The 26,553-nt window shown below is 39.2% G+C and overlaps 1 protein-coding gene across 1 annotated transcript in view; it reads right to left on the bottom strand.

The window, feature by feature from the left end:
* PTPRO (protein tyrosine phosphatase receptor type O) overlaps positions 1-26,553 on the bottom strand; it is a 117,940-nt gene that overhangs the window by 23,849 nt on the left and 67,538 nt on the right. Inside the window, exons 14-19 of the mRNA XM_047867277.1 lie at positions 24,584-24,716; positions 22,345-22,465; positions 16,821-16,889; positions 14,397-14,480; positions 7,423-7,458; positions 4,116-4,197 (exon numbers count right to left, since the gene is read on the bottom strand). Coding sequence (XP_047723233.1) covers positions 4,116-4,197; positions 7,423-7,458; positions 14,397-14,480; positions 16,821-16,889; positions 22,345-22,465; positions 24,584-24,716 — 525 coding nt within the window. The remainder of the gene's footprint in view (positions 1-4,115; positions 4,198-7,422; positions 7,459-14,396; positions 14,481-16,820; positions 16,890-22,344; positions 22,466-24,583; positions 24,717-26,553) is intronic.

Genomic DNA, 26,553 nt, shown 5'->3' with positions numbered 1-26,553 from the left:
TTTGCATAATGCTTATAGATGATGTGATTTCTCAATATGTGTGTGATCTTTCAATGTCAGAATCAAAATGAATATAAAGTATTAAGCATTCATAGAAACAGGACAAATAACTGTTCAGCTACTGAATTTAGTTAGACCAACGATTCAGCCATCTTGATACCCTCTTGGGTTCCTATTAGAGTAGGAAACCTTTTTTTTCCCTTAAGCTTTGATTGATTATCAATTTCAGGAAAATCTGAGGGCTGCCCTGTGAAAGGTCTGACCTATATCCTGAAATCAGGTATGGGAGCATGAGTCTTTGGAAATAGCTGAGGCTATCCTGGCACGGAACCTGAGGATGTGGAGCTGGGTGGAGTTGGAGGCTGGCAGTGCCCGGGAGGCTGGAGAATGAAAAAGGAAGTGAGTCAGGCCAATGGGTCACTGCCTGGGCAAATGTCAGCTCAGAAAATATAGCTGAGCCTGTGATTTAAAGCAGACTTCTGGAGGGGCACCTGGGTGGCTCAGTCGGTTGAGCATCCAACTCTTGGTTTCTGCTAGGAGCAGAGATACAACATGAGGGCATGGCACCAAATACATTACCTATTTGACCAACAATGTTCGAAGATATATGAAAAAAAAAAGCTTCATAATAAATGAAGATACTAAATACTCCTTCAAATCATGGTCTAGTGGTTAATTTCATGTGTCTACCTGGCCAGACTATATAGTGCTTTGTCAAACAGCAGCCTAGATGTTGCAGGAAGGTTTTTGTTTTTTTTTAAATGTGATTAACATTTGAATCAGTGGGATTTGAGAAAGCAAATGACTCTCCATAATGTGGGTGGGCCTCATCCATCAGTTGAAAACTCCCAGAGAAAAGACTGAAATCCCCTGAGAAGAAGGGAATTCTGCTTCCAGACTGCTTTGGGACTTGCACAGCAACATCAATTCTTCCTGGGGTCCACAGCCTGCCCTGCAGTTTTCAGACTTGCCAGCTCCCACAACTGTGTGAGCCAGTTCCTTAAAATAAGTCCATCTCTTTATATATATATTTCATCTATTATATTATCATATATAGGATATAGGATATAGGATATACATATTACAATAATTACATAAAATTAAATATATAATAATTACATAATGTAATAAACTTATGAAAGAATTATATTGATTTTTATATTGTATTAGCAGTTTTGTGTGTGTGTGTGTGTGTGTGTGTGTGTGTAAGTTTTATACCCAATGTCAGGCTTGAATTTATGACCCCAAGATCAAGAGTCACAAGTTCTGACAGAGCCAGTCAGGTGCCCTTGCATTAGTGTTTATACATGTATATGTTTCCTATTGGTCTGTTTCTCTGGAGAACACTAATACCCATGAGTTAGAACGTGTGGATATTCCCTTGTCCTACATTTACTATTTCTCAAAGGAATACTATTGACCTGGGACAGTACTTTATTGTGCAAGACAGTCTCACTCAGAGCAGAATATTTATCATCCCTGTCTGCCTTTCCATTGAATACTACTAGTAGCTTCCTTCTAAGTCATTATGAGAGCCAAAAATACTCCCACACCTTCCCAAACTCTCCCTAGGGGTAATCCCTGGTACTGGCCCAGTTGAAAACCACTGACTTAGTTCAGCCTACTCATTTTATGGATGAAAAAGTTGAGGTGATGAGTAATTGTGGCTTTTTTTCAACATTAGTTAATGCCAAAATGTTAGTGAGAATTAAGACTTTTGGATTCCCACTTTAGTACATTCCTACCTCCTTTATAAGTCCTATGAAATAAGCCTGGATGTGTTCATTTATATATCGAAGATATCAAAGCTCTCAGCATGTTATAAATTAAACATTATCACATAAAATTTATTACTCCACTTTTCACAATTTTGAAGCACCTGAAGCTAGGATCTAATCACTTCTTGTGTGGTTCTCCCAGTGTCCTTTCTTTGTTTGGGATTAATGGTCTCCTTTGGTTTAGCCAAGTGGTTCCAGTAAGAGCTGTCCTGTTCTTACATGATTCCGCCCTCTCTGGCTGTGGTTAGTTTGAGTGGAAGTCACAACACAGGTCAGCCAGTCAGAATTGGTTGTGAATTTTCAAACCCTGAATAAGAAGGAGAGTCAACAGTTCCCTTTGGAAATTGTGGAAACCAGCATGTGACGCTCAGGGGTTGGTTTGTAGTGAAAGAAAGGGAGGCCAAACAGAGAGAGAAGCAGAAATGAGGAAAAAAATGAGGGTAGGGGGTGTCCCTGCAGGGGTGTGGCCTTTGGTTCCAACATACCTGAGACTGAGCTGCTTCCCTTTCCTCCCCCTACAGGAGCTCCGATTGTGATTCCTTTGATTACATGAGATAGCTCAGCCTCTTTTGAACAAATCCCCTCTTTCTTTGGTCTAGACTAGCTTGAATGGTGTGTCATTCACAACTAAAATCATCTTTCCTTTTTACCAGGAAACGGTAAAATTTGAATTGTCTTTATAGTGATGCAACCCAGCAGGACAATAATAGTCACCCTGGGCTTTGATGGCACAAACCAGGAGGTACTGCTAAGCCTCCCAGCAAAGGCAGTGTCACCAAGGTAATATCCTATAGGAATTAAGAGCTGGAGATTTCAATGAAGTTGAAAGTGTGCATGCATCCATCATAATTGCCATCATCATTATCAGAATTATCTAGACATTTATTTTTTCCTGAATTTTGGCATATGCATTCTTATAGAAAGTCTCCTTTTTTCCTGAAATGCCTTCCTTGCCATAGATCTCCAGTTCACACAGAATTTCTGTTCTTTGAGATACAGCATTGGTGTAGCATCTAACAGCCTCTTGTGCCCTTGTATGCAGTGGGTAACTGAGCTGGGCTCTGGGTAGAATTTTTAATGACACAGGGTGGTCGTTAGGGGGCTTTGTTTTTGATAATGTGTACGGTTCTTTTCCTTCTTAAATTCCCTCTTAGTATATCCACACCAGGACTCCTGCTGCTTCTCACAGACCTATGACATCCTAGGCTGATGAGGGGAGAGAAGAACTGAATATGAATAATGAGAAGAAAGCGGCTCCATTCGATGACCTGGTGTTTTCCATGAAAGAGAACCTAAGACGTTTCAAATAACACTTTTGAAAAGTCACTTTATCTTTTTCTTTCCCCTAGTCTCCTTGAATCACAGACCACCTGAGCCTTGCTGTAGGATCCTGAAGGATGAGGCCATCCAGACCATTAGGAGCTATGAAAAACATGGGGAAAAAACCCCTGAGGACCAGTTACATTCCTCACACGGCTGAGATCTGAGGCTGACTCATTTCCATCTTCCCTGACATGGGGTCTTGGACTCAAAGAACATGCGTGCTTCAGAGAAAGGAGGTTTTGGCATTTTTCTCTTCTACATTAACCACATATAACTCTTCCCCAATTTCCCCAGGAAAAGAAAAGGGAAACCTCACAAAAAAATACAGTAAAACCTTGGATTGCAAATAACTTGTTCTGCGAGTGTTCTGCAAGACGAGCATACATTTCTCATAAGTTTCAACTTGATAAACGAGCGATGTCTTGTCATATGAGTAGTATGTGATGCTGGACGTCACATGATCACGACTGAGCCAATGGTTCTTGAAATTCACTTTGATATACGAGTGCTTTGGATTACAAGCATGTTTCCAGACTAAATTATGCTCGCAAACCAAGTCTTACTGTATTCAGCAGAATGTCAGGAGTCCTATAGCTGTAAGAGCCCCACCCCAGTCTCTTCTATGCTCAGAAGACAAAGACATTTCAGCCACCACCTACCTTTACTGTGGGCCACGTGACGTAAGACATACACTAAAAATTCCCTGAAAGTGAAATTCTGTTTCAGGCCTAAATTCTCATCTTGCTTTTCCCTGCACTCTTGAATACACTGGTTTTTCGTGACGGCTTCTCTTATAACCATGTTTGTTCACCCCACGACCTGCATCTGTTCTCTGCTTTCCTCACCCTGACTTGCAAAAGGCAAGACTAGACACTCCCAGCCCAATTACCACCCTGCCCGTTATGAACCATATCACGGGTAGTGCCCAATGAGCAGGAAAATGACATCAATGCCAATATGCCAATTCTCATGCCTTATCTATCACAGAAGGTGGGAAATACTTTATCCACTCACCTCAAATTGAAGAGAAAATTTATAGTCAGAGTCTTTGGCCATATCCTTGATGTAGGCATCAAAGTCATCCAGTTGAACTGGGCTTTATCAAACACAAAAAAATGTATGCTTTAAAAATCCTGTTGACAGGTATCTATTATATTGCTTACTGCCATACTTTTCACACACGAACAATTTTCTTGGAGAAAAAAGAACTTTTACTTCTCCAAGGTTACCACTCACCATTTTTTGTTGTTGTTGTTAAAGTTACCAGTCCCTAATATATTGTAATTAAAAAGCGGGCCTTATAGGTTACACTTCCTTGAGATAGGAGAGACCCCTAGATTTTTAATTGGCTCTTACTCTAGCAATAAAATATCATATATATGCATACTCATATACCCACATGTATATAATGTTTCTAGAAAGCTCTGATTTATGGGAAAGAACAAAGGATTCGAGCCTGAAGAACTGCTTGAGTTATGGTTTTTCTTTATTTACTGTGTGATTATGGAGAATTTACCTAACTCTTGTAAGATTCAACATTATTATCTATAAAATACTATGGTCCTACTTACCTTATAAGGTTGACATAGTATATTAAAGAACTTTCTAAATTTAAACAGCTTTACAAGTATAAGGCCTTGTACTGCCAGCCTCGCCAGAAAGCTTTTAGTGCCTCACTCTTAGAGAGCCAGGTTTAGAGGCTTGTGTATCTATAAAAGTGTCAAAATGGTTCAAAGGTACAATCAGGTAACACCTCTGAGTTTACATTTCTGCATCTGTAGCAGAAGTTGTCACCTCTTGCCTTCTTCTTTTCATGAATAAGAATTACATTTTATTTCCTATAGTTTTCTGTAGCTGCTTTTCCTTTCCAGAGCCTACCAATACCAACCTGTTCTCTCAGCTTCTGCAGGATGCTGTACTCTGTCATCTATTTCGAGCCTTTTCACCCTGGCAGGATCCATCCAGCCCACCTTTCCCTTAATCTTGTTGCAAATTACTCCATTTACATCATCTACCTATGGTCTTAGGTCTTATTAGCCAATACATAATATCTAATAGATATTTGTTTCAAGTTGTTGAATAGCCAATCTGATAGATTATGTTAAGAATTTAGTAGATTTTAAAGGGCATTATACCTGCCAGAGGCACATTTAAACCCTAATGGCTTCACTAAATAATATTAATGACTTGTATCCATAAAACACCTGACAGCACATATATTCGCATATGGTATATTGCTCAGTTGACCCCTGAAGTACACATGGGCAACATTAGCCCCATGCTTCAAGTGAGGGAGCCAAGGCTAAGTAAGTCAAGCAAATAGTCCAAGATCACATGGCTCTCAGCGGTAGACTAGCATGCAGGGAGAATGCTTTGTGGTTCAAAGCTGTTCCTACTCCAAACTTGCTATCCTTCCAAAAGAATGGCTATACATGGGGCTCCTGTCCTGGAATGAACTCCATCAGACCTGCACTCTCTGGCTCTTGTCTGTGAGCAGTGCATTGACCTTCAGATTAGATTTACGATTCTAGTTTTCATCCTGTTACCAGGAGAATGGAGGCACAATAGGGAAGGCGATCTGAGAAAATATTTATGAATTAGAAAAAGCAAAAGGAAAAGAGAGACAGAGGAAGGGCCAGGAAATAGAAGGATGAACATCAGGGAGAGGAGGAGGATGGTAAGGAGAAGCAAAAGAAAGCTGGGAGAGAGCAGAGATGAGGAGAACAAAGGTTTAGAGGGAAAAGGGAGAGGAGGAGGTAAAGCAAAGGAGTGTTGAAATGAAGGTAGGTGGAGATAGGAAAGGGGAGCCATGGGGACATGGTGCGGGGGCTTTGGGAGTGAAAGAGAAAGGGTACCGAGACGGCAAATGGAAATGTGGGGTGGGAGAGTCCCTGGAGAACTGGCTTTTGGAGAAGGAGGGAGGATTAGAAAAGAAACGAGAAGCGAGAAGCGGGAAGGAGGAAGCTGGTTTGACGTGAGTTTGAGGCCTGTGGGCAGGTTCTACCACGCCGACACTCTACCCAGACTGTTGTCCACACCCTCCTTCTCCTCCTCCTCTCTGCTGAGCCTTGGGAAAAGCAAGCCTGATAGAATCTCCCTTTTTGGTCCAGAGACCCTGTCCTCTAAACACTCTAGTCTACGCCTTTCTACCTTACTTAACAACCCAGCCAAGAACTTTGGGCAATAAATTCTTCCTGTTTCTGTCGAATCATTCTTTCCAGGTGATGGTACCTCTCTTCTGTGTTAGTTACTCTCATCTCTTCTGCATCAGTTGCTGTATACCAATGGACCACATACTGATTTGAAATAGATTTAGGAAAAAATTATTCTGTTATCTATATGTGCCCCCCCCCAAATCTATACATCACAAAATGCTAAACAAATATTTTTATGTCCAAATTTTTTTGGTATTATGTATTCCATTAGCATGAATGCCATAGATTTGGCCGGAACCCCCAATTGCCTCCTATTAAGTCATCAATATTTTATCCAAGGCAAGAATCAAGGATGAACTCTATGTATGGAAATATTCCACTTTTTATATTCAGCGTTTGAACCAATGGCCCAGAGGTGACAATCTAATTAGGCTCTTGAAATCAACTGACAGTTAATTTTTGCCCATCAAAATCTTAATTCTTATGACTTAGCAGTTCAGTAGATAAGTGAAACCATAGGCTGGCTACAATAATTATTCTTTTCTATTTATTATAAAGATTTCCAGAGACAGCATTTCTCAAAGTAATTATTATAATATCAAATAGAGTAAAAGCTTTTCCCTGCACTACGCACAGAATTTCAAAGTACAAACCAGTAAAGGTTTTTGTACAACTTTGATGTAGCTAACTATTAGACATTTTCTAGATTGAGAATGGCAGATAGCTTTCTATGAAAGACTTTTATAATTCCTAACAACCCATTCTTTACCAGTTTTCATATGATGATGATTTTCCTTATTCCTAACTTGGTTTTTGTGATATGCTTTCTTAGTGATCACTGACACCAACACATAATAGTTTAGACGTTGTAGGTACACATTTGCCTCTTTCTTAAGCATCTCCTCTATTTGAAGATAAGCAATTGTTTTAATTTGCAAAGTTAAGATCATTATGAAGACCTTTTTTAAATAAAATATTTTTAAAGGAAGTAGTAAGAAAAACTTAAACGTATTGTATATTTCAAGGTTTTATGGACTGGATCTTAAATGTTTTCACCACAAAAAGGAAACAATAATTATGTGACATGATGGAGATGTTGGCTAAATGCTATAATACATCGCACAATTTACATGTCGGTTATATCTTAATGATAAAGAACAACTTACTTAGTCAGTTTCCTCTTCTTTAAACCATTTTTACTCCTGAGAATTAAAAAAAAAAAAGACAAGTTTATCTGAGCAAAAGAATTGATTGACATAATGATTAAATTTGAAGAGCTTTAAATAATTATATCAGGCTCCGCAATTTTATTTAATTTTCATTAAACATTGTCTCCATTTTGTTTAATTACTTTTCCTTAAATGAGAAGATAATGATAATAATTTCAGATTCATTTTTTAAAAACCCTGTTAGATTGCAGGAACATACTGCATTTTAGGTTTCCGATTTGCCAAATACCGAATTCTAGAAATGTAATTTCTTACTACTAGTGGTTAAATTGCTGAAGTATTTTTATAAATATATATAGAAGTACCTACTGCTTGAATACTCCAGGCTCTACAGACAAGAAGGAAAGAGTTGGGGAATAAAATGGAGAACTAATGTCTAGGAGGGTAGACATGTTGGTTGTCAAAGACTAAAAGAACCTTTGGGCATTTTCCCTGGGAACATGAGTGTGTGCTATCAGTTTTGGCATGCATCTTACAGAATTCTATGATGGTGTTGTTCTTATTCAATCTTGAATTTTTTTTAAGTTTATTTATTCATTTTGAGAGAGGCAGAGACAGTGTGAGTGAGGAAGGGGGAGAGAGAAAGGAGAGAGAGAGAATCCCAATCAGGCTCAACCTGGGGCTCGAACCCACAAAGCCGTGAGATCATGACCTCAGCTGAAACCAAGAGTCGAATTTTTGAGCTAGTTTTTTAAGCTATCTGAAGACTTGGACCTATTACTTACTAGTTCTTAATTCATTACTATTCTGTAAGCTCAAACACATACAATGCTAATGTGTGCTTCAGTTAATTACATTTCAGGGGCTATTTAGAGTAATTGTTTCAACCAATAAGTCAGATAACTGACCTAAGCTAGGGAATGCTAACATGCTATCTGATGAAACACTTCATTCCTGTGTATTGATATGATTGAGGGCTAGCGACAATTTTTATAAGTAATTTCCCAAGGTCTTTAAATATTGATGGAAGCACCCAAACTTCCTGAAAATATACAATCTATAGTAAATAACCAGTTGTGACCTGAGTGCTCTCATGTGCCCAAATATTTATTTATACTGAAATTGTGAATGTTTGGGTACCTTCATTTCTAGAAAGGCTTTAGCAGAATGAAGCCCTGCTTCTTCTGTGCTCTCATAGTACTTTGTCGATGGAGTATTTCTCATGATGTCTATCAGCTGCATATGTGCTCCTTTCTAGACAGTCCTTCCCCCTGGCCCCCCCCCCCCCCCTGAGCTGAGCACAGTTAATAGAACACATGGTGGTGCTCAAAAAATCTTACTTAATTGGACCGAAACAAAACATCTTTGCTGGGGTGCTTGGGTGGCTCCATCAGTTAAGCATCTGACTCTTGATTTCGGCACAGGTCAAGATCTCTCAGTTCATGAGGTCAAACCCCGTGTTGGGCTCTGTGCTGGGCATGGATCCGGCTTGGGATTCTCTCTCTGCCCCTCCCCCACTGGCACATTCACACGCTCTCCCTCTCTCAAAATAAATAAACACTAAAAAAAATCTTTGCCATGTTGCCCTCACAGTTTTACTTAATGATTCAATTAGGAATTTGATGTTAGACTTGGGAAATGGAACTGGTGGGTGGAGAGGAAGTAATAAGAGTAGGGAATGTAGGGAAATTTCCATAAAGGCAAATGGTGTTTCTTGTTTTCATTTTCTGGTTTCAGGCGGTTTTTATTTCTTCCCACTTCTGAGTGATGACAATCCATTCCACAGCTCCTGTCTTATTTTTTCTCCCTCATCCTCTGTCTTCCATACTTGAGATTTAGCGGGAAGACACATTATAGTTTTTACTTTGCCCCCCCCCCCCCCGCCCTCAAAAAGCCACTGTAATGTTGGACAGGGCTGTATCATCTAAGCATTTTGGAACTTAAAAGAACACCTTCTGAATAATGTTTACTCAGCTCTTGTGAAGGTAGCGGAGTTAACTTTAGGAATCCCACAATGACTTCATGTAGTAGAAACTAATTAATTTGGTGCTTTGTGACACAGGAATGTTAGCTTAGATAGCTAACAGTTTGGCGAAGTCAGGAGGCTGCCCAACATATTTTGTGATTGGGAGTGAAAAAACAAACAAACAAACAAACAAACCCAAACCTCAAGCTTTCTTATCCAAGCAGACTTTAAGGGAAACTTGGAAGAAACAAATGTCTGTGGAGAGTGACGCTGGATACATTCAGTGCTGAAATATTAAGCTGCTACTATTCAACAGCTGCATGGAAGCCTGGTTCGTGGAAGAGAGGCCCTTTTTTTTTCTTTCAATCTCATTCATTGATTGAATTAACTTTTACATATAATGTGAAATTCCACCACATGGTTTGAATGACTTATTGTGTCAAGTGTATATTTATGTGTATATCTTCAGGATTTGTGTACAGTCTTTACGTTTTGCTTAGATTTTGCTGAAATCCCAAAGATTCCAAAGGATCCTTATATCCTTAGGCTGTGGGATAAGGACAGGGCTGAATTATGAGACTCCCCGGCAACGCTGATAGAACGTTCCTATGTTTTCCATTGATGTGCTAATTCTAAGACTACAATCAGGGGACAATTCACTTTTGAACATGTAAGTCAAGCTTTTGCCAGCCATTTTAACTTCAGCACATTACGGAAAGAACTAGCTTGTGTGTGTGTGTCACAGTGAACATGTGAGATGATGTTAGGGTATCATCTTGTCATTGCAAAATATTTTTTTAATAAAAGTGATAACACCCATCAGACATGCAGAATATATGCATACACAGCCATGCACATCTTTTAATCTTCTCTTTCACTTATATTAGGTAAGGTTCAAAATCCTGATGACTTCAAGAAGTTAAGACGCATAAGTTCTTCATGGTTATGACATCTTGGAAAGCCAACCAGACTGGAATTCATTGCAAAGGAGAATACAAGGCATGGCAGAGACATGGGATTTATAATGGCCACAAACAAACAAACAAACAAGCAAACAAACATCCACCTCCAACATAAACTCCAAACAGTCTAAATGTCCCCAAATCATAAGCTCTACTTACTCTTTCATAGGTTAAATGGAAATCATCCCCAAATCTTAAAAAGGTGTTTAGAGTTATATCATTCTCTGAATAAAGTGTGCAAAAACCACGAGTAAAGCCGAGCAGTTTAAACTAAATGTTGCTTCACCCTTAAAATGACAACTGTCGAGAATTTAGAGCAAGCAGATGAATACTTGAGTAGAGCATGAGGTGACTATGGCCTTAGAGAAAGAGAGAGAGAGAGAGTAGTAACAATGAATACAGATGGAGCTAGTCTGAATGAAATGGTTTTCTCTGACTAGGAAACATGATCTGAGATGACTGTAGCCAGAAATCCTGGCAGAATACCATGTTGAGACTAAGCCACCTGGGCATTGGTGCTCTGCCCTGGTTTTTCTACCACCCTGGGACAGATTTAAGCAATACCATGAGCCAGAAAGAGTCCCTTGATTTCCACACAAAACCACTCATCCAGAGGATTTTACAAAATGATCAGGAACGTCTATTTCCATGAAGTTGGTAGTTTAGGGAAGAATCAGGGTATGTGTAAGGAAGGAGGCGGGGCAGGTGGCTCTGTTACTTCTAGAGTAGGTGAAATGTGAAGACGAACCATGTGGAGAGGATTAACAATGGCTATTTAGCAGGGAAAAATATCCACGAGTTACTAGATGAGGGGAAAAGTAGCGAACAGTAGGGAATTCGGGTGGCTTTGTGAGTACTGAGGCAGCTGTACCCGAAAAAAAGCAAAGATAATGTATTTTATTTCTTTTATTTATCTGACACAGCACAAGCCAAAGGCTGAAAGCATAGTTTATGTTCAGTCCATGTTCATTGGTTGATATGCGTGTGGTTTACTGAAAGTGACAGAGAGCTGGGGGCTCTATGTTTTGCCTTCTCTTCTCACATGGAGATAACCATTTCCAGTCTCAAGACCATTCTTCTAAAAACTACTGAAGGGTTTTTTAAAAACAACAAATAGGGGGCACCTGGGTGGCTCAGTTGGTTAGGCATCTGACTCTTGGTTTCGGCTCAGGTCCTGATCCCAGGGTCTTGAGATCAGGCCCCATGTTGGCATCTGTGCTGGGCATGGAGCCTGCTTAAAGTTCTCTCTTCCTCCCTCTGCTCCTCTCCCCATTCTCTCTCTCTCTCTCTCTCTCTCTCTCTCTCTCTCTCTTTCTCAAAAAAAGGATTTTTTTAAAACAACCAACAGACAAAACTACTGAATGGTTCCCCCCCCGCCCCCCAACTTGGGTCTAGTGCTATTTGGCCAGTACTGTAAGTAGCAGACCCTAAAGGGTTTGTTGGAATTTGAAGATGTGTTTATTAAGGGGACCTATTAACAAAGGCATGCAAAAATGCATAGGCCTCATATAAGCTTAAAAACCAGTCTGTGGGAAAGTCAGAGAATTAAACAGAGAAATTTATAGGGTAGCATATGCAGCTTTCTTTGTTTTGTTTTAATTGAGATCTGTGGAGGGTACTTTAAGGGTATTGACTACAATTGGTCTGATGATAGGTAGAATACTTGAGAATGATTAATAGATGTTGAGTAAAAATTGATGCATATGTTGAAGGTCAAAATGGAATTTATACGCACTATTTGCACCTGAATGCTATCTGATGTCAAATACTTAAAATATTGTGTTGGGTATAGTGAAGCCCTATACTAAAAACTGTTATTAAAACCAACTTTGAGGGGCCCCCCGGTGGCTCAGTTGGTTAAGTGTCCAACTCTTCATTTTGCCTCAGGTTGTGAGATCTGATCTCTTATGGTTGTGAGATTGAGCACCGAGTTGGGTTCCACACTGGGTGAGAAGCCTGCTTAAGATTCTCTCTCTCTCTTCCTCTGCCCCTCCCCTGCTTGCGTGCATGAGCACACACACGCGTGCACATTTTTTCCTCTCTCAAAATCAATCAATCAATCAATCAATCAACCAAGTTAGAATAACAGCAAATGGTCCTCATCATCCAGAACATTCCTCTGATTTCCTTACTTAACACATCATGTCTAGTGTACTTCAACAGCTTTCCTCTAGTCTTTCTTTTAAAAAAAAGAAAAATGCAAATTCTGGTATAAACAATCTCTACTGTGAGGAAGTCCTTTTTTGTATTTCTTCCATTGCAACTCAAAATCCTAACCTTGCTAGCTGTATTTATTCTGTCCTTGGAGAAACTGAAGAACATTTAATCAATTGTCTTTTTGAATACATAACTCTACAGATTGCTTTTCGCCTTTTACTCTTTCCCTATTCCCCCCTGCCCATGCACCATTTTTCCAGTTCATGAACTATTTTTATTGCTTTTTTCTGAGCCCTTCTGAAGTTGTCCAGATACCTGGATCTGCCTGTACATAATTTAGTACCTAAACACCATGGATATTTCAGGACAATGATTTTTGGTTTTGGTCAGGAAACCACTACTTTTCTTTTCCTGTGGCTCAGGAAAGGGAATAGATCCTTCTAGATACGTTAGCCTGAGATTTCAAGATGATGATGATGATGATGATGATGATTATATTTTATAAAAACTGAAAAAATACTCTTTTGAGATTTGATTATTAAAAATATTTAAAAGTTAAGAAAATAAGAATTTAAAGGAAGCTGCTTTTTACAGAGGAAAGAATAGATTTCAGAGAAACCTGGATTTGGAACCTGGATATTTTAGATGGTAGTATGATGTTAAGATAATCTCCTTAAGAGATTCTTTGGCATATTTCTTTTTTTTTTCAATATATGAAATTTATTGTCAAATTGGTTTCCATACAACACCCAGTGCTCATCCCAAAAGGTGCCCTCCTCAATACCCATCACCCACCCTCCCCTCCCTCCCACCCCCCATCAACCCTCAGTTTGTTCTCAGTTTTTAAGAGTCTCTTATGCTTTGGCTCTCTCCCACTCTAACCTCTTTTTTTTTTTCCCTTCCCCTCCCCCATGGGTTTCTGTTAAGTTTCTCAGGATCCACATAAGAGTGAAACCATATGGTATCTGTCTTTCTCTGTATGGCTTAATTCACTTAGCATCACACTCTCCAGTTCCATCCACGTTGCTACAAAGGGCCATATTTCGTTCTTTCTCATTGCCATGTAGTACTCCATTGTGTATATAAGCCACAATTTCTTTATCCATTCATCAGTTGATGGACATTTAGGTTCTTTCCACAATTTGGCTATTGTTGAGAGTGCTGCTATAAACATTGGGGTACAAGTGCCCCTATGCATCAGTACTCCTGTATCCCTTGGGTAAATTCCTAGCAGTGCTATTGCTGGGTCATAGGGTAGGTCTGTTTTTAATTTTCTGAGGAACCTCCACACTGTTTTCCAGAGTGGCTGCACCAGTTTGCATTCCCACCAACAGTTCTTTGGCATATTTCTAAGATGGGGCTGATAATACTTTCTGCAGAGTTGTGGGGACAATTAAATAAGATAATTATGCAAAGAGGCTTGCAAATAGCCATTTGTTCAATATTCACTGAGTTAGCATTAACTACGAAAACACTGAGACCCCAAACACAGTACAGTATTTTTGGCTCTCTACCTTCATGCATTTCTTCGTTGTTGGAAACAGAGTTCTCTAATGGATGGAGATGGTAAGGAAAATGGGAAGCATCATTTACTAAGATAAGAAGCCAATGCATTGACTGAATGAAGAAACAAATGACTAGTAATAAATGGAAGAAAAGCTTGCCAAGAACACCCCAAGAAGAAAATTTTAATTGGGAAACCAATATAGGTACAGGCCATCTTGGTACCATTAACTACTTTAATCCATTTCAAGACATGAGTCATAATTTCAGATGCTGCCAAACACATAAAATAATTACAAAGAATTTTTCCTTTTTGTTTTACTTCTGGAGGGCTAACTTTATAGACTTTGTGTTAGGTAAACAGTAAAAAAAAAATCACTTACCAAGGATTAATATAAAATGCCAAAAGATAATCAGTCCAAAGACATGAGGGTAGCAGGGTTAAGAAAGCAAATATACTCCTACGCCTGTGAGCATTAATAGATAACAGATGTAAAGATGAAAAAGTGGCAAGAGTTAGTAGCATAAACTGTGAACAGATATCAGTAAATTACCTACGAAGATCAATTAAAATGACAAGCATCTTAATTATGATTAAATATTATTCCATTCTGTGAAACTTAAACGTGAGGGCTTAAGTGCTATCATATTGCCAAAATCAGTTTGATTCGCACACATCCATATTGTAATCAGATATATTTCTTTCAACTTCTGTTGTGTCAATTAGTCTGCTATTAGGTGATTACATTTTACATCAGTTAAATGAGACTCTTCAATGCCTCATTAGCTAGCTCCGGTCTCATTCTTGGGTATTATTACCCTTGCAATGCTTAAACCTCTTTTAAGGAACCATTATAACATCATTTGATAGCTAACAGCAGCTCGTGGGAGGAAATATAAACCGTCAATTTGTGTGTATACTGATTTTGACAAAGACTCCAAGCTTCTGGGACACATTCTTACAAAGCTGCACCCCACGTATGACTTTCTATATTATTTTTAGTTTAAATTAATACCTTCTTTCTGAAAAATAACCCTCAAAACAGAGCTATGGTATGACACTCAGGTATCATTTTTCAAGACAAGGAGCTCAGGAAACTGCCTGTTCTGGAATCTGACTGACACTCAGCTGAGTGAGAGCAAAATTATTTCATTTTACTTTTAACTTCTCATTCAGACTGTTGATTTTAAAAAGTGTGTTTTGAATCCAATTTCAGGTATTCAAACCACCTGCAAAATAGAACATTCATTAATGTGGATTTTAAACTGCCCTCTGGCTGCATCTATAACTATTCTGAGAATTAGTGGGGGGAAATGGCATCACCTTGTCACTCTAGTTACTACAAATTCCCACTGCGATATCTATTTTGTCAGCCAGGAAATGCTGGTGTGCTGGCAAACTACCTTTGCCAAGAGCTGGTGGAGAATTTTCTAGATTTTCTAGAAAGGTCCTGAAGTGAATTCTTTTTTTGCCTCAGCTCTCCTATAACTGGTCTCTCATATTCTATCCATTGTGAGTGACTGTGTAGTCAGTCAATACATAGGTGTCCTGAGTCGCCAAGTATAACTGGGCCAATTTCTACATGGGCTGCTCGTCACTGCTTTGTGACTGAGCCTTTTTAAAGGGTGAGACAGACCAGAAACACGCATCAGTGAATTAGTTTCTTAATCTTGGCAAGAGTGTTAATGTATTCGAACAAACCTAGAAATGTTTACTAACTTTTCACCATCGAGGGGTTATGGGTTCTTTTTCTTCATAGTTAGCAAAAATCCATTCAGGCTAAAATTTAAAAATAGCACGACACATTGTCTTGTTAAAAAGAATCCTATTTCAACTAGACTTTCAACTGCTAGATGCCCACTCAGGGAAGCAGAATTTATATTTCAGTTAAAGCCCTCCCTCTTTCATAGATTCCGTAAAGTTTCTAGTCTCACCTAACTATTTCTTTAAGATCACCATTTGGGGGGATTTGGAAAACAAGAAAAAAACCTAAGATCTCTTACGAGGATTAACATGAAATGTATACATTTAAATAAATGTGCTTTGCATGGTCACTTGCAAAAGAAACAAAGTAGATCCTGTAAGCAGTGCTGGCTCCATTTTAAATGGTTACTTCATTAGCAATTTTGTTAGGCATCCATTGCAGCGGAGAGGATCGTTAATTCTCATCTATCACTGTTAAAGTATAATGTCAAGCAATTTAATCTCCTGACAATGCTTTCTTAATTCTGAAAATACCTCCTCCCTCCAGGTCCTTAATATGCCAGCAGGCGGAAAAAAATGAGGCCATGTTTTCCTATGGGACTTTACTTGCCCTTGAGATTTATTTACCTGTAAGTGTAACAGTTGAGAGCCCTGGGCTGTACACGTCTACTTGACTTTTGAACAAAAGGTGGTGGCTCACATTCCCGGGCACTGAAGTGTCAGTCTGAGATAGAGATGCTGCTCTGTCACATGCTGCTTCTGTGGGGTCTGTCCTGTGCCTTCGGCTGCCACCTGTTCAATGCGGGTCTTGCACTTACGCCCTTCCTTAGCTATGGGCTATATTCATGACTGCGTTAGTCCTTTGATTAATATAGTAAATACTGAGCAGACTAAGACATTTTCTCTACTTTGTGACTACAGTAAACTTATATGAACTTAATGTAGTTGGTGAAGAAAATCTAACCTTCAAAGTCCACTATCACCGAAATTGTGAAAGGATAATCAGACAAAACCATTTATCCGCAAAAGATAGTAAAATAAAGTTGGAGGCACACACAGCATAGATAAGCTGTCTAGAGGCTTATTCCAAAATAATGCTCACCAATTGTATGGAAGCTTTCCATCCCTCTCCAAAGATGCAAAATTGACAAAAGTTCCTGCTCCACATTCCCTGTTTGGAAGGAACCACAAAATTAGGTTACTGCTTGACAGAGCACTCTTTTACCTTGATATAATAGAGAGCCCTTACTGGTTTATCATCACATTTATAAAGGGGGGAGGGCACCTGGGTGGCTCATCTGATTAAGCATCCAGCTGTTAATTTTGGCTCAGATCATGATCTCACAGTTCACTTCATGAGATAGAGCCCCATGTCGGGCTCCATACTGACAGCACAGAGTCTGCTTGGGATTCTCTCTCTCCCTCTCTCTCTGCAACCCCTTCCCCCCATGCTCACTCTCTCCAAAAGAAAAAAAACAGCTTAAAAAACATCTAAGTTCCATGTACTTCTCTTTCACATGCAATGCAAAATAGAAAGATAAAATAATTTTTCATAAGGTTGCATATGCCCAAGTCATTTGAAGCCAAAAGGATTTGTTTTCAATCCTTTCCAAAAGGCACTCATGATCCTAGCTTGAATCTCTCTCTCTCTCTCTCTCTCTCTTTTTTTTAGTGTTTACTTATTTATTTAGAGAGAGAGTAAGCATAAACAGGGAGAGAGGGAGAGAGAGAAAATCCCAAGTAGGCTCTGTGTTGTCAGCGTGGAGCCTGATGTGTAACTCGATCTCATGAACCATGAGAAGATGACCTGAGCTGAAATCAAGAGTCAGATGCTTAATCGACTGAGCCACCCAGGCACCCCAATCCTAACATAAAGCTTTGAACTGTTTGGGGCATATTTTTTACAAAGCCTCCTAGACTGAGGGTTTTCTGTTTTCAGCACATATTCTTTGTGGGGTTTTGTTTTTATAGCATTTAAATTTCCTCTCTAAAATGATGGTGGATCAAGTTGGATTTTTTTTTTCCCTCCAAAAATTTCTCCTCACGTTGGGATGTCCATGTGATGTATCAATTGAGATAAGAGTATAAAAAGTGATACATATTGAAATAGATTGGCCTCTTGTCCAGAATGTTGCTTATTAATCTGTCAGTAGAAAATACTGTTAAAGTTGTTGTAAAGTTTTTTTACCCCAGAAGTGGAGGTAAAAAGTAAACATATTCTCATGCCTTCTCCACCTTTGCCTAATGTCAATGGATAAACAACACAGCTTACTGGGCTCATGCATCTCATTTTCCCCCCTATATGAAATTGATTGACTTATTCAGAACTGAAGAAGGGATTTTGACATTACTGGCACACGTACTAATCACTTTAGTTACCTGCCTGCTCTTATTACAGTGTTCTAAAAATATTTTTCTTCTCTTTTTAAAAAAAAATTTTTTTTAAGTTTATTTATTTATTTTGTGTGTGTGTGTGAGAGAGAGAGAGAGCGCAGGGGGAGGGGCAGAGAGAGAGGGAAAGAGAGGATCCCAAGCAGGCTCTCAGCTGTCAGCACAGAGCCAGATGAGAGGCTTGAACTCACAAACCGTGAGATCATGACCTGAGCCAAAACCGAGTCGGACACTCAACCGACTGAGCCACCCAGGTGCCTGGAACATTTTTCTTCTTTGAAAAGTACACTAATATATTGTTATATCACATTGTGCTATAAATTACACACCATCAATTAATTTTCCTATGTCAATTTCCTATATATAGGATTTACTTTACCTTATAATTCAAAGGTTCTTACTCTGGGGGTTAAGGATAGAATTTAGGGCTCTAGAACATAGTGGGGGAAAAGTTCATCTTTAATTTCACCACCTCTAAATTTCTAACTGAAATTCAGCAATTCCTTCAACTATTAGAGTAGGCAACAAGCCACAATAATATCATCAGTACTGATGAGATTAAATCGCTAAACCATAGAAACTGCAGACATATTTCCATAATGAACCTGCTGCAGATATTGAAATATTGTTCATATTCATCACTCTGATGAAATTATGAGAGTTATTGGACATCTTATGCAATATTATCGTACTATACATTATGTAATATATTTATAAAAAAGCATGTAAAGCATTTTTAAAAATAGTCTGATGACCATATTTTAATATAATTAATTTCTTTTTAATCCTATGTATTTCATTTTATGCACTTAAAAAGAAAGCATTATTCTTGGAAGAGATCCACAAGCTTAATCAGACTGCCAGAAAAGATCGCAGCACAAAAAAAATGTTAAGAATCTCTGCTCTAATGACTAGCTGGCTGAGGTAGATCCACTTCTAAATATCTTGCTGGGTGCACCACAACGAATGCTCCTGTGATAGTATTCTCAGAAATGCCACTAATCCATTACTATACCTATCCCCACCCCCACCACTGTAACTATTACGAGCTAACGTTTGTTGCATGCTTCCCAATGATTGCATTATTGCTCCTAACCATCCACTCACCTAGGGGCTATTCCCGTATCTTCTTGAAATACATTCTTTCCCTTGCTTGCAGGCCACGTAATCTCTTAGCTTTTCTTGTACTCCGCTGGGTGCCTCTTACCAGTCTCCTTTGCTCCTATCTTTTTATTCTTCCCTGAAAATCTTGATATTAGATTGTTCTGGTGCTTAATCCAGGACGCTCTTCTCTAATTTACACGCACTCCCTCCAGTAAATGAGAATTTCATCCAGCTTTATATAGCTTTAATACTGTTTATATGCTAGCAACTCCCAAAGTTATATCCTTAATCCAGACTTCTCTCCTGAACACCAGACCTTTGTGTTCAACTCCCACTCCACACCTGCACTTGCAATCATCTTAAATGTAACATTTCCAAAGCCAAAGTCTTGATGTTCCTCCAACTCTGAAATCCTCATCTGGAATCCCATTTCAGTTGGTGGTGACTCCATCCTTTCCAGTTGCTAGGACCAAAAACCTTGGAGTCATCTTTGACCCTTATTCATTTCCATTTCACGTGCAATTTGTTAGCCAATCCCCTTAGCTAATGACTCTGTTTTCAAAATATATCCAGAATCTGATCATTTCTTCCTACCTTTATTGCTGCTATCCTGGACTAAACTATTACCATCTCTTGCCTGGATTACTGGAATAGATCCCCCAGTTAATATGCCTGCTTTTGTCTCAACAGATTGTTTTCTTAAAAAAATTTTTTTTAACATTTACTCATTTTTAAGAGACAGAGAGAGACAGAGCATGAGTAGGGGAGGGCAGAGAGAGAGGGAGACACAGAATCTGAAGCAGGCTCCAGGCTCTGAGGTGTCAGCACAAAGCCTGATGCGGGGCTTGAACCCACGAACCGTGAGATCATGACCTGAGGCAAAGTCGGACGCTTAACCAACAGAGTCACCCAGGTGCTCCTCAATACAGATTGTTTTCTAATGTAAGGCAGCTCTTCTGCCCCAAGTCCTGAACTCAGAATAAAAGCATAAGTCTGTCCTTTACTCAGGATAAAAGTATAAGTCTTCACAATGGCTTACAAAGCTCTACGTGATCTGACATCATCTCCTGATAAACCTTCCTTCATTTCCTCTGCTTTAGCTGCACTAACCTTCCTACTACTTCTGAACATGTTCCTGCCTCAGGACCTTTGCACTGGCTCTTTCCTCTACTCTTCCCCTAGAAAACACATGGCTAACTCCCGCATATCCTTCAAGTTGTTTCTCAGATATCCTTTCAGTGAGACTCACCCACCTCCCAGAGATCTTCTACACATATTCCTTATGCCTGTACTGCTAATTTCCCTTACTCTGCTCTATTATTTTTCTCTTATTGTCTGCTCACATGCCATGTAATCTTTTTACTTTTATTGATATTATTTATTATCTACCTCCTCCACTAGAATATGAGCTCCATGAAGGCAGAAATTCTCATCTGTTTTCCCAAGCATCTGGAGAGTCTGACACATAGCAGGTGTCCATTAATATTTGTTAATGAATAAATGAAATTTCAGTGAACTGCACAAGGTGACATAGATTGTAAATTAAGATTTGATCCCAAGGAGTGTAATTTTAGAGCTCTCTACTCTAGCCACAATGTGGTACCACCTTCTTCCCTATCCTTCTAAGATTTTTTTAAATGACAACATTCAAAAAGTTTGATATTTATAGTTAGACTAATCTCTTTTCTCTATGTTAATAGCTCATTTTTATCTCCTTTCTGGGGCAGGTCAGTTTATACCTTTAAATACATTTATTTATTTATTTTCTTAAAAATTTTTTTAATGTTTATTTTATTTTTGAGAGAGAGAGAGAGAGCGCAAGTGGGAAAGGGGCAGAGAGTGAGAGAGAGACACAGAATCTGAAGCAGGCTCCAGGCTCCAAGCTGTCAACACAGAGCCCGATGCAGTGTTTGAATTCATGAACCCTGAGATCATGACCTGAGCAGGAGTCAGATGCTTAACTGATTCAGCCACCCAGAGCCCCAAATATATTTATTTAGGTACATATCTCCACCTATATTCTAAGTGCTTAGTGGACAGCTTAGATGTCTGATTTTTATTTAATTGTGCCATATAAGACGCCGATTAAATCATTATTGGATGGATACATTTAGTTATGAATGTAAATGATAGAATTCTGAGAAAGAAAAAGGATGTTGATTGGCAGTTCATCAGGCTCCCAATGGGTAAATATAAATTTGAATCAAATTTCCCAAACCCTGTAGTACTCAACTAAACAACAGTTTTTAGGAGGATTGATGGATTGTTCTGATAATATAGGGGACCACTGAAAGTACTTGAGAATGTGCTCTGATAAGAAACGCATCAGTGGTCAAAGGAATAGGGAATCACCAAAGTCATAAATCAAAAGTCTTTTTAGGCTGCAAGAAAAATGAAAACTGCCTGCAAGTCTGAGTAGTAGGAACAAAACTGAGAAGGGGCCTCGAATGGACCTGATCATAGACTCTGCAAATGTTTTCTAAGACAGTTTTGGCAGAATTGATGAAGAGAGGGATGTTTTTCTTTCTTGTGGTCTCTCCATATATTAACTCCTTTCATTAATCATACTAAGTAGCCATAGATCTTTATTTGACTCCAAAATACGTTCGAAAATATCCAAACGTCATTAATAGATCCCTTTGTATGCATTTCTTAAAATGACAAGATTGAGACTAGGAGATCTGGATTTGTATAAACAATCCTTTGCTTTGCCATTTCCACTGTGATGTTTTCTTGTTAGTATTATTATTATCTTTTAATGTCTATTTATTTATTTTGAAAGAGAGAGCAAGAGGGGGAGGGGCAGAGAGAGAGGGGGAGAGAGAATCCCAAGCAGGTTCTGCATTGTCAGTGCACAGCCTGACGTGGGGCTCCAACCCATGAACTATGAGATCATGACCTGAGCTGAAATCAAGAGTCAGACGCTCAACTGACTAAGCCACCCAGGTGCCCCCATCATAATGTTTTCTAAACTAATATTTAAAAGTCTACCTAGAAAACACACACAATAGACACTGAAAACTGAAATGAAACTTATCGCTAATAAAATTTAGGTCTGCAAAAGTATACACGTATGATAAATTAAAATACTTTAAAGGCCGTGGGTAAAAGATTAACCAAACTTAACTTACCTTGCCATCTGCAGATGTTTTTTCCTAAGAATTATAAGGGTCACGAGCAGCAGTCCAATTAACAGCGTGCTGAGGATGGCCAGCACGGAGATGACCACCACGTTGGGGTTCATCTCTGTCACTAAAGAGAAAAGCCATGCATTTTCATTACAAACTTCCATTACACAAAGCTAACAGAACCACTCGTCGTTTTCCATTGATTTTTAACACCATGGAACTTATGATGTTGAGAACAAGAGCAACAATGGTGTTTCTCCAAGCCGACAATGGCCTCCTCCTGGTCAAATATAATCTAGCAAAGCAGTTTGATAAGCGGTGTTCAGGTACCTAGAGGAATTGAGTCCATCTCCAAAGCTTCTGTTCAGAATGTTCTTACAAAGGGAAATTATAAACTGTGAAGAGTGCCTGTACCGTCGTTTAAATTCTTTTGAAAATCAAAATATCTAGAGGTCATCATCACGCGTTATTATTGCTTCACATTTTCAGAAGCTTGGAGAGGGGCAGGTTTTCGCGTTACGCCTATGACGTTAAAGGCAGAAAGCACAACTGTATATTGCACTCGCAACTAATAATGTATATGAAAAAGGCATTAGCAAGCTACCATCTGCTGCAACACTTAACACATCACTAGAAGCAGGCATTCTGATGATCGGTAGCCATATGTTGAGAGGTTTCCCATCTGCACAACTCTAGAGATGAAACCGATTATTAAGTCGTGGGGCCCTTAAGAACGGGGGCTGTGTCCCTCGCATATACTTTACATAAGGGCTGCTATGGCACTGCGCGCTGCCTAGTTCATCACACTACAGGGAAGAGCCAGATATTAACAATGGGGACTACGTGTCACATGTTTTTATGAAATTCGTTACGGTGGACCCAAGAGGAAAGACTGCTACCACCCTCAGCATTGATCATAAAATCACACAACCAGCCACCACATTCAATCCATAAACCTTTGTGTATTTGCCACTTCCCATTTGGGCCAGCTTGATTCCTGTTCACAGGCAGAGTAACTGAACACAAAGAACATTAGACTCATGGTCAGGAGACCTTTTTCAGGTTCATCTGACTACTAACTATCATGTGGAGAAGCTATTTTATCTGTCTCTCTGGGTCTCGTTTTCCTTACTTGTAAATAAGCTTAATAGTATCACCTGTTTCTGGGGTTGCTGTAGCAATGACAGGGAATAGTAAGCATGAAGAGACACAGAATGGTGGGAAGGACACAGAAGTGACAGACCATTAATGTACTTTTCAGGTCCACTTTTGTCCTCTTTTCTGGAAAAATAAAAATTCAAAACAGAAAACAAACAACTATATGATGAATGCTACAGAAATGAAAATAACCCAGTAAAGGGATCTTGTGACAGTGAAAGTTTGTATTACAGGAGATTTCATTGAGGGTCTCAGGTTGCAGAATCAGACTCCAACAAACAGGGGAGCAACACATTTAATAGAACTCAGAAGGGGAAAAGGAAAACTCCCTTATTCCGGACCTTTCATTAATTTCTAATTTCCCTACTTATAGTTTGGCTTCATTGGAAACTCGCCTGCTCTGACCCAGTAATTTAGCATTGTCACCGCATGGTCAGTGACGGCTAAGGGTCGAGGGACAACAGATGAGCCCTAATCGATCAGGGCACTGTGACCACTGCTGGACAGGAGGATGACGATGGAGGAGTTGGTGGTGGCAGCTATCACTCACACTACGTGTGCAAAGCTTTACGTATTTCATTTCTAGGCTTCGAAACAGCTCAACAAGGTACACATATTATGATTCCACTTTCGCAGATGAAAACACAGAGGCTCAGAGATAGTAAATATCTTTCCCTAAATCACATAGCTGGTAAGGGCAGGTACGTGCTCCCTGACCCCGCAGGCTGGAATGTTTCAGTGGAGCATGGATCTATTAGAAGTACAGAGTACATATATTTGAAAAGAAAATGTAAGGAAAATCTAAAAAGATAAAACTTCTGGGGGTGCCTGGGTGGCGCAGTCTGTTAAGTGTCAAACTTGATCTCAGCTGAGGTCATGATCTCACAGTTTGTGAGTTCGAGCCCCGCATCAGGCTCTGTGCTGATGGCATAGAGCCTGCTTGGGATTCTGTCTCTCCTCCTCTCTGCCCCTCCCCTGCTTGTGCACTCTCGCTCTCTCTTTCAAAATAAATAAATAAATTTAAAAAAATAATACAAAGATAAAACTTTCAAGGACACCAGATTCCACGAATGCCAGGAATTACCCATTGTGGAGACAGCGATGAATGTGGGGACACTGGGGCTGTCGTGGCTGAAGCTGGTGACACTACAGTTGTAGGCAGTGGCAGGAAGGAGGCTGGAGATGGTTACAACGTGAGAGGAAACAGAAATCGGTTCCTGGAGATGCAGAACATAAGATCAATGTTATATTATCTCCACCTGCTTTGTTTTTTAAACTATTTTTCAGAGCCGAGTGGGTAATATATAAACAGTAAAGAAATTAAAAGATGCGAAAGGATAGCAATGAAAAATAAGCTTCCTTATTTCACTACCTCTTATCTACCGAGTTCTCTTCCACAGATGGAGCCGTTGTTGTCAGGCATGTTTTTTTTTTTCTTTCCCATCTATATTTTATGGAGGTAAAAACATAAGATACAGCTAAACAAAAGTGATAATGTAGTTCACACATCATGCTGCTTACTCTTTACCTTGATTATCAGTATATTTCGGTGCTTTGCCCATGTCAGCACAGGTAAAGCTGTTTTATTCTTCTCAAGGGCTTTGTAGAAATTCATGGAAAGGGACACACTTTATTTCACCAGTCCCCTACTGAGGAATGTTTACATTGTCCCTAATTTTTTGCAATTACAAACAATGCCACAGTGAACATAATTTTAAATTATGGGAACAAACATATATGTACCCACACTCAATATATGTGTGTGTGTGTGTATGCATGTGTATGCATGCACCTTCATACACAAAACGTGCATGTGTGTAGATGTGTGAATGTGCATACATATATGTATACTCATGTTCCCAACAGTTGAATGCTGGGTCAAAAAGTTGTGTAGTTTTCATTTGGAAAGCTATTGACATACTGTCTTCTGCAGACATGTTCCATGTTATCCTGCCACTGTCAATGTGGGACAACACCTGTTCCCATTTACTCTTTCCAATCCAATGTGTCCGCAAACTCTGAGTTTTTCCAATCATATTGGTGGAAATTGTACCTCATTGTAGATTTATTTTGCATTTCTTTTACCATAAATGAACTTGATCATCTTTTCCTATGTTTAAGAATCTTTTGGGGCACCTGGGCGGCTCAGGTGGTTAAGTGTCCGGCTTCGGCTCAGGTCATGATCTCATGATTCATGGGTTCGAGCCCCACGTCAGGCTCTGGGCTGACAGCTGGGAGCCCGGAACCTGCTTCGGATTCTGTGTGTCCCTCTCTCTCTGCCCCTCCCCTGCGCTCTCTCTCTCTCTCTCTCTCTCTCTCTCTCTCTCTTTCTGTCTCTCTCAAAACTAAATAAACATTAAAAAATGTTTTTAAAAAAGAATCTTTTGTGTTTATTTTCTATGATATATTTGTTTTGGGTTGTTGGTCTACTAAAGACATTACCCCCTTTGTCTGCATTCTCAGCTTTTAAACAGCAGCCACCAAAGGCATAGCAACTTTGAGTTCTCAAAAACATTTGATATTAACTTATTCTTGAGTAGAACAGATTGTTAATTTGTTGGGCCAGTGGTTGGACCAGTGACAAGTACCACAGTACAATATAAAAAGATGAGCCAGCATAACATTCTTTTTCAAAACAGGGATCTGAAACACTCCTGCCTAAAGAGATGACAGCCATCAGCACTTATTTCCAATCCCACCTCTTTTATTGTCCTATAAAAGAATGATTCTAAGAAAAGGCTCAATTGTAATAAGCAGCTACATAACCATTGTTTTCTTGAGGAAAGATGTTACTATAGCCGCGGAGAAGAAAATCCACTACTGACAAAGCAGTTATTTCCAAAAAGAATTCTTTGAATAGAAAAAGAGATTAGCTGTTCAGTATAGATCAAAAAGAGATAAGTTTGTAGAAGAGAGTATCAAAAGGGGAAAGAAATCAAAGCAAATTATTTTAACATTCTGTATGAAAAGATTCCCACTCCCAGAAATCCTTTCTTCTTTTCAATCTCATGAACTGCATTATTTAAAAAGCATCAATTATTCATGTTCATAGAA

This window comes from Prionailurus viverrinus, chromosome B4 (genome assembly GCF_022837055.1).
Source record: "Prionailurus viverrinus isolate Anna chromosome B4, UM_Priviv_1.0, whole genome shotgun sequence".
In the NCBI taxonomy this organism is placed as follows: domain Eukaryota; kingdom Metazoa; phylum Chordata; class Mammalia; order Carnivora; family Felidae; genus Prionailurus; species Prionailurus viverrinus.
This window is presented reverse-complemented; position numbering and strand designations above follow the sequence as displayed.